The 12,672-nt window shown below is 47.4% G+C and overlaps 1 protein-coding gene across 6 annotated transcripts in view; it reads left to right on the top strand.

Annotated features, from left to right (window-relative positions):
* Positions 1 to 12,672, top strand: part of LOC6616244 — a 48,241-nt gene that overhangs the window by 33,009 nt on the left and 2,560 nt on the right. Inside the window, exons 2-13 of one of the 6 annotated variants that reach the window (XM_032717268.1) lie at positions 464 to 2,439; positions 6,148 to 6,345; positions 7,741 to 8,295; positions 8,923 to 9,020; positions 9,085 to 9,179; positions 9,253 to 9,374; positions 9,640 to 10,017; positions 10,080 to 10,307; positions 10,370 to 10,714; positions 10,773 to 11,448; positions 11,572 to 11,743; positions 12,546 to 12,650. In XM_032717268.1, coding sequence (XP_032573159.1) covers positions 724 to 2,439; positions 6,148 to 6,345; positions 7,741 to 8,295; positions 8,923 to 9,020; positions 9,085 to 9,179; positions 9,253 to 9,374; positions 9,640 to 10,017; positions 10,080 to 10,307; positions 10,370 to 10,714; positions 10,773 to 11,448; positions 11,572 to 11,743; positions 12,546 to 12,650 — 4,688 coding nt within the window. In that variant the 5' untranslated portion in view covers positions 464 to 723. The remainder of the gene's footprint in view (positions 1 to 463; positions 2,440 to 6,147; positions 6,346 to 7,740; positions 8,296 to 8,922; positions 9,021 to 9,084; positions 9,180 to 9,252; positions 9,375 to 9,639; positions 10,018 to 10,079; positions 10,308 to 10,369; positions 10,715 to 10,772; positions 11,449 to 11,571; positions 11,744 to 12,545; positions 12,651 to 12,672) is intronic. The other 5 variants (XM_032717270.1, XM_032717269.1, XM_032717271.1 and 2 more) reach the window with 5 other exon arrangements.

The following is a 12,672-nucleotide window of genomic DNA, read 5'->3' as shown; positions in this document are numbered from 1 at the left end:
TTTTCATCCGCATCCGCATCCGCAGCCAGGATTCGCAAAATGATGTGAAAAACCCCGCGGGGCAAGCTCGCCGTCTCATTTGAAATGCTAACACGTTTTCCCAATTTCCATAACAACCGAAAACTTTAAAGGTTGCACACACAAATCGAAGGGCGAAAAATAGCAATAACGTTGGGGGATTATGAATGAATGGATTATCATAAATTGATTAGCTCAGGAAGTGCTTATTTGCATTACTCATTTTTGCATTTTTGGTTGGCTTTCGAAAGAGGTGTGTTTTTTAAAAATATTCGAATAGCTACTTAGTGCTACAATTGCTGATAAATAAGGCAAAGGATGCATTTAAACATTAGAACATAGAGTTTTCTGTGCACCCGCTCCTCGATATCATCGATCGATATCAAAGTTGAAAGGTGAAAGGTAACATAACTAACCATTTTTCGATCCCTTTCTTTGATTTCAGCAAGCCAACAAAAGCTAAGATAATAGAATAAGCAATATGAGCATACTACTTATTACGAAATCGCTTTAAACGCACCTAGTGTTAGTCAAACTAAAAGGGAAACACATCTCGGTGTGAATCTTGGGGAAATCAACGCTTCATAAATTAACGAATTAGTGAATAACAAACCACGGACCAGCTAATTTAAAGAGCACCCATTGCAGGGTGAACCACCGAATCGGGGTAAGAAGGATCAACCACCACGGCGAAGGGCGGCCGTAATGGGTGGTGGCTTTGCGGCGCCACCGATTACACTAGCCAGCAACCAGCGACCAGTGGCTTTGGACCAGGTCGAGATACCCATTTCGGCGACGGATATGCACGAGAAACTCCTGGAGAAGGAAGACAAGACTGAGAGGACCAATCTGCTGGGCAGGTCCAAGGACAAACCGCCCAAGGACAAGCCGCCCAAGCAGTCAAAGTTCGCGGAGGGCTTGCGGCGCTCCTTCCGCCGCGGCGATCATCGATCCTTGGAGATCAAACGACAGGAACCGACTGCGGAGGAACTGAAGGCAAAGAGTCGGGCCACTCCACCGCCTCCGAGTACCCTGCGCTCGGACAACAATAACCGCCTGCCATTTGCCCTGAGCCACTTGAATTTGCCGGGTCTGGGATTGGGAGTGGGCGTGGGTGTCGGCGGACACATCAATCCCGCCCTGCTGCTGGACAGTCCGGACGAGTGCACGCCGCCGGAGTACGCCTATCAGCACCTGAGCAGCGTTGCCACCACCAATTCGAGCACTTCCTTGGAGAGCAGTTGCGAACTGGGCGAGCTGAGTGGCTCCCAGAATAGCGTCTTCTACTGGGCCTCCATGGGTGGTGAGGTGAGCACATCAGCGGGCGCAGCTGCAGCCGATGGAACAGCAGGAACTGGAGCAGGAACAGGTGCAGGTGCAGGAGCAGCAGTGCCCATCGAAGGCCAAGATAGACGTCGTCTGGAGACGCAAAACAGCAGTCGGAGCGACCAGCAGCCCATCACCACAAACGCTTCCTCAGCGCCTGGGAACAGCAGTAGGAGCTGCAGCCTGACCAGCGATAGCAGCTCCATACGGCTGACCCGGCTGCAGAACTTCCTCTTTAAGAGCAGCAACGAGAGCTCCAGGAGCTGCCAGGGTCACTCGAACGAGGGATTCACGGTGTCCTCGCACAACTCCTCCTCCGGGGAGTGGGAGCAACTGGGTGCCTATCTCTCCAGCAGCAGTGGCGTGGGTGGTGGCCATGACTTCCAGGGCGGCTCCTTTCCCGAGGAGAGCACGCCCGATGATACGGATGCCACGCTGCCGGTGGAGACAAGTAGCAGTGGCGGCGGCGGTGGCTACTACCAGTACACCCTGACGTCCCCCAACAATCCCTTTCTGCCAGAGATCACGGCGCGCACCTATCACAGCACCTACAGCGAGGATGGAGCCGTGGAGGGCGGCGAGCCAACGACGGATGATCTGCAGCTGGACGGGAAGTATGGCTGTGCGGGCAGTAGGTCCGCCCAGCTGCCAACGCCGTCGTACAGTCGAGCAGGATCGCAGGAGTCGACGCACAGCGAGGGAGGAGGGCCGCCTGGGCCCACACCCAGTCCCGCTTCCAGTTCCTCCTCCACGCCAGGTCGGCATCGAAGGAAGCTGTTCAGCCTGAACTCACCCACCCGACTGCTTCACCACCAGCAGCAGCAGGCTCCTCAGAGTGGAGCCAACTCGGCGTCGCCTCCATCCGGCGGAAGTAGCAATGATGGCGGCGGCGGCAAGTTCAACTCGGCCAGTCTGGTGCGGAGTCTGAATCCGTTCCTGCCCAGCGTTACGTCGCCGAAGAAGGCGCCGCACAAGCAGTCGGCGGTGACCTCGCCCGGCTCCTTGACCCCTGACCTTAGCACGAAACGCGAGGAGTTCCTCCGGGCCACCATGAAGATCTGCTTGGTCGTCTCGCCGCCCAACAGCAAGCTGCAGGTGAGTCCCGAAAATGAAATGAAACTGCTGGATTACCACCTGGTGATCAGGAGGAGGCGGTGGTCATCAAATTATGCGCGGCATAATCAAATGTTTACTTAGCGAAATGAGAATAAACATATTTTTTCAGTCTTATGTACGCTCGTATTTTTGTTTTATTTCCTTCTGTTCTTCGCTCCTGTTTTCCTGTTTGCGTTTTAAGTTGGGGCATTAAATTACACAATTACTTGTGAGCAACAACAGCAAAAGTATATTTACGGACATTACGTCATTTGGGGATTCATAAGACCAGCATCCCCAAAGATCCTTTAGCACCTATCAATTATTTAACGCACACTCAAACATGTTAATAAAATGTTCATCATCATTCACCATCATTTCTGTAACTTAAAAATAATTTAAAAATTTAAAAAGCAAGTGTGTATACAAATATTATTGTTTTGGGCAAATTAAAACAAAAGTCAGTTTATGTTTGCATATATTTTTTAATAGAGTTACAATTTTGATTTAAGTGACTGCGAATCCCACATTTTAATTTTGCAAAGAGGCATTTAACATATGAAATATAAATGAGATCATGTTGTTATTAACTAAATTATTCTTAAACGAGTGCTGGCTAAGTGCACATAAATTCTGTTTGGGAGTGGAGTTAATGCCTCAATGGAATGGCCATAACGATTGTGACCTTCATGGATTTCATAAATATTTTAACATCGATATTATGCACATTACGTATACGCAGTGTGGTCGTATGGAAACCATATGTGCGTGCTCATGTGCGCGGGGAATTCAATTGTCGCCGGAAGATATTTAGAGGCATTAGCGCCAGTGCAGCCAAGCAATAAATTGCATCAGCGATTTGACCAGCCCGCCATAGGGAGCTCCAAATGCCGGATGAAATCCACATGAAAGCCTCAGCAAAGTACTACTATGCTTTTATTTCTACGGGCAATGCCTTGTTGTGCAGACAAGAAAGTGGATTTGCCATCTGATTATCACCATTTCATCACTGAGTAAGGCAAATATTTTCGCAGGAGCTTCATGGACAGATGTTGGGCATCCTCATCCTCGTCCGTAATCATAATTTGTACGTTTATTGCTAAATCTAATCCTATTAGTGGCGGTCTCTGCTCAAAGGCAAAGAAAACTGAATGAATGCACGTAGGCGAAAGCAATTATGGCAAAATAACTGAATGAATTAAATGTCACAGCTTAATTGCCTTAAATTCTGTTGATATGTGGTTAACCTCATAAATCTCTTGAATTTAACTCGCATACCTTGCAGTTCCTTTGCAATTCCTTATTTTGCTCTTAAAGTTCTGAGCACAGGACATTATTTACGAAGGGTGTCCGACTGAAATCCCGAAGTGATTTTCCATGTTATGTGACATGTTTCCTTCTTTTTCCCCATTGCTGTCCCTTAAGCAGACTTGTTAACATGGAAATCACACGAGTTGAAGTCTTTGAGTGATTAGATAATCGGGCTTGTAGCATTGTAAGTTAATTTATCCTCCCAAAAGCCGTAAATTATGCAGTGCCGCATTGCATTTTTCCGACGCTGTATAAACAATCAGAACTATTATTTCCTCAGACCGGATTCCACAATGGAGAAGTGTTTATTTTATGGCAAACTACGAGAATAAATCGTTGTTGAAATCCTTTTTGTTTTGTGTGTGGGAAGCCAAAGGCCAAACTAAGCCAAAAGACGAAAGAGTCAAAAGGGCAAATGTGATTTTATGACAGTGACAACTCAAAGATATTCTCTACTCTTGAAAAATATTAGCATATATTAGTATATATTTTACACATTTATTATAATTATATGATAGTAATTATTTTTATTTTTTGCCATTTTTTCTTTCATGACTGGTTCACCTACTTCATTTCAATCTAGTTTTTTGGTCCAACACTATTTCTTTTTGCTCTTATACCATTTCTTGTTGACCCTATGCCATTTGTGCTATTCCAATATACCCAATTCCTGAGCAAATCCTGGCAGAGTAAGCCAGTCCGCAGTGGACGGCAACTCACAATATAACCGGAAACAAAAACATAAACCAAAGTAAAGGGCAAGGCGAACGAAGGGGTCGCTGGGTGAGGGCCGTCAGCTGGAAATTGCCGAAACAGAATGTGAAATATTGTCGTCAGCAGGAATAATAGACCAACGCCCGTATCCTTGGGCCCACTCCGGGCCAGTCGGTGGTCCTGATGGTCGTGGGTTCCGGGGGAGATTAGCGCCACCAGGGGGTTGAGTGGCATCCGCCCGGAGCTTAAATTCTCGCAGCTCGGATGCCATGCATGACGCACCCTGCCTTCGGTTCGGAGTTCTTCATCCTCCACTTGGCGATCCGACAATGCGAAGCTGTCCAATTGAAGTGAATCCCAAATAGCTGGAAATATGACAGAAATTTCACTCGTAATTAACCAGCGCAACAATGAAAGATGTTTCCAAGAACTGGCTGATTGTAGATGAAATATTTCGGGGTGCTCTTGAATTTTGGCATTTAGGTTTTAAAAACAAATAAAGATATTGTATCTTGTGGAGGTAGATAAAACCACGTCTCTTGAACACCCAGTTCAACTTACCTGAGTTGGGCATTAAGTGACTCACCTGCATTTTACAGCGGTTAATGTGAATTTAAGCACAGGTCGCTTTTTTTCCGTCAAGCACAATTTAAACCAAGGCATTGAGATGTGTAAATCGCAGTCGGGTGGGTGGGTGCCTCCCCAGCAAGGACGACACGGATGAAGGGCGGCGGGCGAGGCATTGACTTTGGAGCGGACCCTGACTTTGGTCCACGTCCACCACACTCTGTGCCCGGCCAGCTGGGGGCACTTGACTGATGTAATCTCGGTGCATTAGGCGAGGGAGGAAGTCCTCGAGGACACGACTAGGGCTCTCTCGCCCGCTGACTCAATCTTTTTGTTCTCGATGCATCTTTTCGTTGGTGGTTCTCTATCGACATAGCCAAGATGCCTGGCTGACGGGTTGCCGGGTTTCCTAGTTGCCCAGTTGCCTAGTTGCCACATTACCCAGTTGGCCACCCCGCCGCAAGCAATTTATTTTTGCCCGGCAAATGCCGGAACACTTTTCATTGTCCTGCAACGCCCTGCAGCCAAGCATTCAAAACATTATTCTCAGCATTAAGCGCGAATATTCAGTAATTCGATGTGGCTCCACTGGATGCACGGTCTTGGTGGCATTGACTCGGTTGCGCCCACGAAGGTCTTCGCGTGCAACACAATACATTTCCGCAAGGATCTTAAAATATACAAATCGTATCCGCAGTCCGTCCAGCATGGCTCTTTTTATAGCTTATGGATTGGATAAAAAACAAATAGCTTAGCTCATCGACATCCAGATTCCTTTTTGAGATTTATGCTCTGGCTATAAATCCGTCATTTCGGTTTCTATGCATTTATAAGAAGGTTTAATCTGGTTTAAAAACTATGCTGTACTTTTCATACTATTTTTAATTAAGCATTTTTTAAGGCCATGCCCTTCCTTTATTTATTTTTTGTAGTTATATATTGATTTCAACCATAAAAGACCACACATTTAAATTGCACTCTTTATTCGAATGAAACCGAACCGGAATCGGTGGCAACATATGAAAAACAATATGTGAAAAGCCCTTAATAACGCGAATAAAATTTAATTATGCTTGCACCCAGACTCACAGATTTCGATCCCATTTTCCGTTCCAGCTGAAATCGAAGAGTCTCACGCACTTGGATGGCCTCGACTCGGGTGTGGTGGCCTGCCAGCACGGTCCTCCGGGAATGGCCACCAGCACCACCGCCACCACCAGCATCACCGCCACGACAGCCGGCGGCATCGGCGCCACCAGCGGACTGTTCGCCACCACTGGAGCCCCAGGATCGCTGGGCCGGCAGGCCAATGTGGTAAGTCCAAGTGGTCAGGGGACCGAGGGGGAGGGCACATGCTAGTCTATCGGCCAACTGCTAGGACTTGGCCACTTAGTCAGCACATCCATCTTGCCTGGACAGCGATCACTGCGAGAAAAACTATGGTTTCAAATCAAGAATTTTAATTAGCCAGACATTTTCCGCCTGTTTCCATGGCAGCTATAAATTAAAGTATATATTGTTAAAAAAAACTTTCGAACTGTTCAAACTTTTATAAGTACTATCCGCAATGGATATAAGGTTTTTGGCAGTTTCGTGAAAACATGTTTATACCCAAAAACAAGTGGAACTTTACCTATTCATAAATTAAATTAAAAAAAAAAAGGTTTTTGAAAGATTCTCAAGCGGGAAATATTAATTAAATTCCTATAAACTGAATTGGGAACTTCTCGATTCATTTTCAATAATATTTCTTCATTGGTTGTACAGAATTCTCTATTAACATATCGTTTGAAAATCTTGATTTTAGATTATAGTTAATCCGTTTATAGTGTGTGGGGTGTACAGTGTAGTGTGTTTTCACTGTATGTTTGCTATCCCCGCGTTTTAGTCCCTTGAGTGAAAGTCCTTTCGCAAATTGATAACAAATTACTTTGCTTGCTGCTTTCGTCTGTCTTTGATTTGTGTTTATTCCGATTTTTTTAACTATTTCTCCTCTTTGTGTAGCTGTCATTGATTTAAGCAAAGTCAGTTGTTTTTTACTTTGCACTAACTTTTTGTACTTGTTAGTTACTGGATTTTTGTTGTCGACTTAAGCCGTACGTGACTTTCTGCGATGTTCACCCTCTTTCCTTGAATTTTACGTTTAATTTATGGTTCAAAGTTATAAATTGAACTAGCCGTTGCTTAAATAAGGTTTTCAAGTTTTATAATATCTAAAAGCTGGTACACCTTAGTTCATGTAAGATAGAATTTCCGAATCCATTTTATCGTATCAACGGATAGATTGTTTTGTTTTTTAAATTACAAATAATAGTGTAAAATAGTGTAAAATGTATAATCGTATTATGGTATTATGTAAATTCCTGTTGCGAAAAGGACTGTTTTATGATACCATTTTCTGTTGAAGTTGTTCTGCATTATAAGGATATTAATGTTACTATTGCACTGTTAGTATTAGCTTTTGTTGCTAAGTATTGCTTAACAATTGGCCGAACTTGGTAGATTTTGAAAAGTTGAAAAGTAACCACCCAACAAAATATGCTCACAATATCTGTCTTCTCCTCTCTGTTCTTCTCTCTTTCTTTCTCTATCTCTCTCTCTCCCTCGCTGTTCCTATATAATACCTGAATGGGCTTAATAAACTTTGGTTTTTATTTGTTTGCTGACCGCTGAAACATCCCGTTGATACCGAAAAAAACAAAATCTCAGACTGAAAAGGGTGAACGAGCGGGCGGTTGCCTGTCACCCTCGGCACCACAGCCCTCCTCGCACTCCCCACCGCACCACCCACCCACAATTTACACGCAGGCACCGCAGATCGTGCGGCGGATGCCTTCGCTGATGCTCTCGCCCACTCTCGACGAAACCACGACGACGGCCAGCTCGTCCTGCTTTGGTACCGGTCACCCCAGTGCCGGATCCTTCCACCAGCACCAGCACCAGCACCATCACCATCATCAGCAACCGACTGGCGGCGTCAGCACCGCCAGCGGCACCACCACCTCCACCACGTCTACTCATGCTGTACCCTCCTCCAAACACTTTCAGTCTGCTGGCGAGGCGGCGGCCACATCCTCGTCCTCGACGCTGAGTCCACACAGCGCCACATCCGCGACCTTGGGCGGCGGCGGAGTTGGTGGTGGTGGCGGCGCAGGTGGTGGTGGCCTAACCTCCCCGGTCGGCTGCTCCACGTCCTCCGGTTCGACGATGAAAAAGAAATCCTCGTTCATGAAGCGCAAGAAGCCACTGCTGACGCGCAGCGAGGTGAGTGGGTATCAAGTGAATCAACTGGAGCCCATGATTCACCTGGTCAAAAGACAAACAGATCTCGAATGGCTGCACAATTAGAAGGTCCTGTCACCCCGGCGAGAAATAAGCCTGCAGCTAAGGATGGTGAATTATGATTGGCGATGGTGCCAACTGTTGGATGGGCGGGGGAATGTACATTTTTAATTTCTTTATTTGTCTTTGTCGCCGTAATCAGCAAAAGTTGTTCTAGAACTTTTCCAGCTATCCTTTCCTTTTTCCATTTTCCTTTTTTGGTTTTCCACTGCCGCCACCCGCTTTTCTGTCACTTGCCGAGCAAGAATTCCGCCTCGTTTCCGACCAACACAAACACGGAGAATATTCCTTGATGTTTGGTTTTTATTTGCAGTAGTTTTTGTGGTTGCAGAATCCCATTTCCACGCGACCTCCAGATGCAATCTTCACACTTCGGAGGGCCATCAAAGAGAGTGCTGTTAATTTTTTCCAGTGCATCTCTTTGTGGCCTTTTCGAAGGCTAGATTGAAAGGTCCTTCTTTTGGGTTCGTTCCGTGAATTAACAGGGTTCTGCATCAATAAGATAGCTCTTATTCGCCCACTTAATGCTAGACTCATTCATTTGTTTAGGTATCCAGTTCCGAGTTCTTCTCCGTGTCATTCTGCCTGGACTCGTCGCAGCAGCCAGATGAGGAGTTCATTCCGGCCACCAAAGGCGTGACACTACTGTGAGTCTCTAGATAATGCGCTTCCGGATATAATGATTTCAAATCCATCCATCCACACTTTTAGTAACGCACTCAGCCACGCCCTGCGTAGGCGGAACCTCAGCTTTACACAAATCACCATTACGGACAATAATCCCACGCCCAGTTTTTTAGATGCAGGTATGACGTTTGCGCTGAGCTCCCTCGGATCCATTACCATTTTGAGCTTGTTTTGTTCCGTTTTTCCCGCCAGGTCCTTCGCTCCTGCCCGTTTCCGTGGATGAGCAGACCGATGTGGAGAGCCTGGCTGGACACCATCTCTGCATCACAGAACGAGGCAGCAACCGCAAGCCCCTGCAGAAGGCAGCTTCCTTTGTAAGTTTTACCCGGAAACGGGATGGGTTTCATGCTTTGTGGGAACACCGGCGTCACTTAACTGACCTGGGATCAAATAAAGTTAAAGCTAATGAAAAGGGTCCTGCCATTTAATATACTTAATATCCGGCTGGGTTAAAAATGTCGCTTTAAGCTTGTGAGTTTGAATGCATTTCAATTTTCCCCAAATGAATGTTACAACGAATACTACTAAAGTAGATAAACATATTTTATGAATAATATGGTTAAATCTCGTCAACCACAGGGTTCCCGACAACCACCGCCCCGACTCCTGCCCTCCGTCTCCACCGAGGAGACCAGTGAGTCGGGAGTGGCGCCCGGCAAGCAGATCAAGCAACGGTGGTCCTCCATATTCGGCATCAAGAATCCCCAGCAGAGCCAGCTGTGCGAGCTGCTGAACAGCTATGCCAAGAACGGAGTGCCCCAGCGGGCGGACAGCATGAACTTTGACCATCCGGACCTGGTCAACTCACTGGCCTATCTGCAGGGTATGCACAAATCGTGGCGGGATTTTGTAAATAGCGATTCGATGAGCGAGTCGGAGGTGAAGATCCAAACGGCCATATGGGAGCTGGTTACCACCGAGGTGTACTACATTCACGCCCTGCAAACAGTGACTGATGTGAGTGGACACACTTTGATTCCCGTCCCCCAACTAGCTCTGATCTTTGAATGCATTTGCAGTTGTTCCTAGCCTGCTTGGAGGCCGTGCAGGAGGAGCGGCTGCTGATCGACGTGGACCAGGCTCGACTGTTCTCCAATGTGAGGGCTGTGTGCGAGGCGAACATCATGTTCTGGACACTGTGGCTCTATCCCATGGTGGCACACAGTGTCATCACCCACGAGCCACTGCGATGCGCTTTTTTTCAGGAGGGGTTCCTTTCCTTCGCCTCCATTTTTGCGCCATATAAGGTGGGTCTTGAGAACGAATACTCGTACATATATTGCTGATGTCTCTGGAAAATCCTTGGCAGATCTACTGTGCGGAACAGAGCACCTGCCAGTTCTACTGCAAGGAGCTAAACCATAACAATGCCTTATTCACCTCCTACTTGGCGTGGTGCGAGTCGCAGAAGATGTGCAACCGCCTGCGACTCGCGGACATTGTGGTGCGACCCATGCAGCGACTGACCAAGTACAGCCTCCTCCTGGCCGCCATCAAGAAGCACATGAGCGACGTGGAGGAGATCGAGGCCATCGACGTCATGATGCACAGCGTGGAGAACTTTGTGGGCAGTGTGAACAACCACTTGACGATGCGGCAGGAGAACGAGCGGCTCAAGGGCGTGATGGTGCGGATCGAGTCCTACGATGTGGTGGTGAGTCACAGGATTTGCTTCATTTACCTTTACCATATTTGCTTCACAATCCTTGCAGGACACCAACAACGAGATGCTGGACAAGCTGATCAAGCAGCACAGCCAGATGTTTGACCTCTGTGCTCCGATGCGCGGTTGCCCGGCCTACCATGTGCGTCACCTGTTCATGGAGGGCGATCACAAGTTCAAGGACAACCTCGGCAAGTCCGATGTGCACTGCTTCCTGCTCACGGATCTCCTCCTGGTGTGCAAGACGATCGCCAAGCGGGGACTGGGCGCTCTAAAGGTCATCCGGCAGCCGTACCTGACCGACCAGCTAATTGTTCAGCTGGCGCCGAACAATTCACTGAACTGTGTGTACCTCAATGAGTTCCAGGTGGCCACCACGGCGTTTACGCTGCAGTGCACCGAGGCCAAGAACTGGTACGACGCCCTGTGGCGGGCAAAGACGATCTACCAAAGACTGAAGCGCGGAGGCGGCGGCGGCGGCAGCGGAAGTGGAACGGTGGGCGGCGGCGATAGCTTCCGGTTTGGTGGAAGTGCCACCAGCGGCGGCACCGCCGATTCCCTGGGCGTACGCAAGTCACCGATGAACTCCTCCATCTGCAGCCACGTCTCCAGTGCGAACAACAGCCACAGCGGCAGCGTCGAGTGGAACGACTCCCGCAACATATCCGTCGACTTTGAAAAGACAAACTCGGTGTCCAGCGACGAGGGCTCCAGCATAATGACAGGTGAGTAATCAGGCTTGGGATATCCAGGTGCTTGGTTCTTGGGGTATATATTTAAGAAATTTAAAAGGTTTAGAAATAGAACAATAACTAATCATATGTTCTCGTAACCTCTCACAATTGCAGGCAACCACGGAGTGAACCTGAAGGGCAAGCAGCAATTGATCAGTGGTCTGCACAAGACCAAGATGGGCATTATCGGCCAGATGGGCTCCAAGTCGGCTAACACGCTCTCCGTGCAGCCAATGAACCATCTGGGCCAGAGCCTGCCCAACCTGAACATGCATCACAGCCACACGTAAGTTGCGTAGAGGGTGCACCACCAACACCACCACCACCACCACCGCCACTGATCATGACCAGCTTTTAACAAAATCAAGCTAGCACACATCACCAAACCACTCACATAGCTCACCAGATCCCCAGATCACCAGACCACCAATTCAGATACCTGCCCAGTCATTTGTGAGCGTTCGCAGGGATCGGTTTCACTCTGTTTATGTTGTACCATACTCTACATTTAGTCATCATATTTATACACTGTTTTTAGCTAGTACCTACTTTAGTCATATTTTATATATTAAAACCAAAAGCAAGAAAATAAACATTTTTATTGTGAACTGTACGACTTGGATTCATGACTAATCACCACCTGCCACTCCAAATATCATTTGTGCTAATATAATTTGTATTTAATATGTCAAGATATGAATACCCTTTTAATGATTTTTTTAAAAATAGAAGTTAAAACATGAATTTAACACCATTATTATTTGAGTCTTATTCCACTTTGCGGTCTGAATCCACTTCAGTCCGACTCCTGAAAGAAGTGGCATAAAGCACCATGCCTAGTTTTTGAATGTTCACTCTACCAAGTTAAAAGAAAGGGTATTTCATACTTCGGCTTTCGCAGCTGTGATTGATTTCTTTTGTTTCTTGTGACTGCTGCATTGCGTTTTAGTTAGGGGCAACACGCCTATTATCCTTTTAACGTCACCGCCCACTGCCCACCGCTTGAGTTTCCGCTACCCCAGTTCCGACACCGGATCCGAATCCGGCAGCCTGTGCTCTTTACAGTATAACCTTTGTCCTACTTGTAGTAACAATACTCTGCTCGTGCCCGGCTCCACGACGAGCCACTCGGGCAACATGTTGTTGTCGCCCAGCCACCGCGGCATTTCCTATCCGCCACCGAGCCCAACGAGGTGAGTGTCTCTCCGTAGAGAT

This window comes from Drosophila sechellia, chromosome 3L (assembly GCF_004382195.2).
Source record: "Drosophila sechellia strain sech25 chromosome 3L, ASM438219v1, whole genome shotgun sequence".
Classification (NCBI taxonomy): Eukaryota; Metazoa; Arthropoda; class Insecta; order Diptera; family Drosophilidae; genus Drosophila; species Drosophila sechellia.
This window is presented reverse-complemented; position numbering and strand designations above follow the sequence as displayed.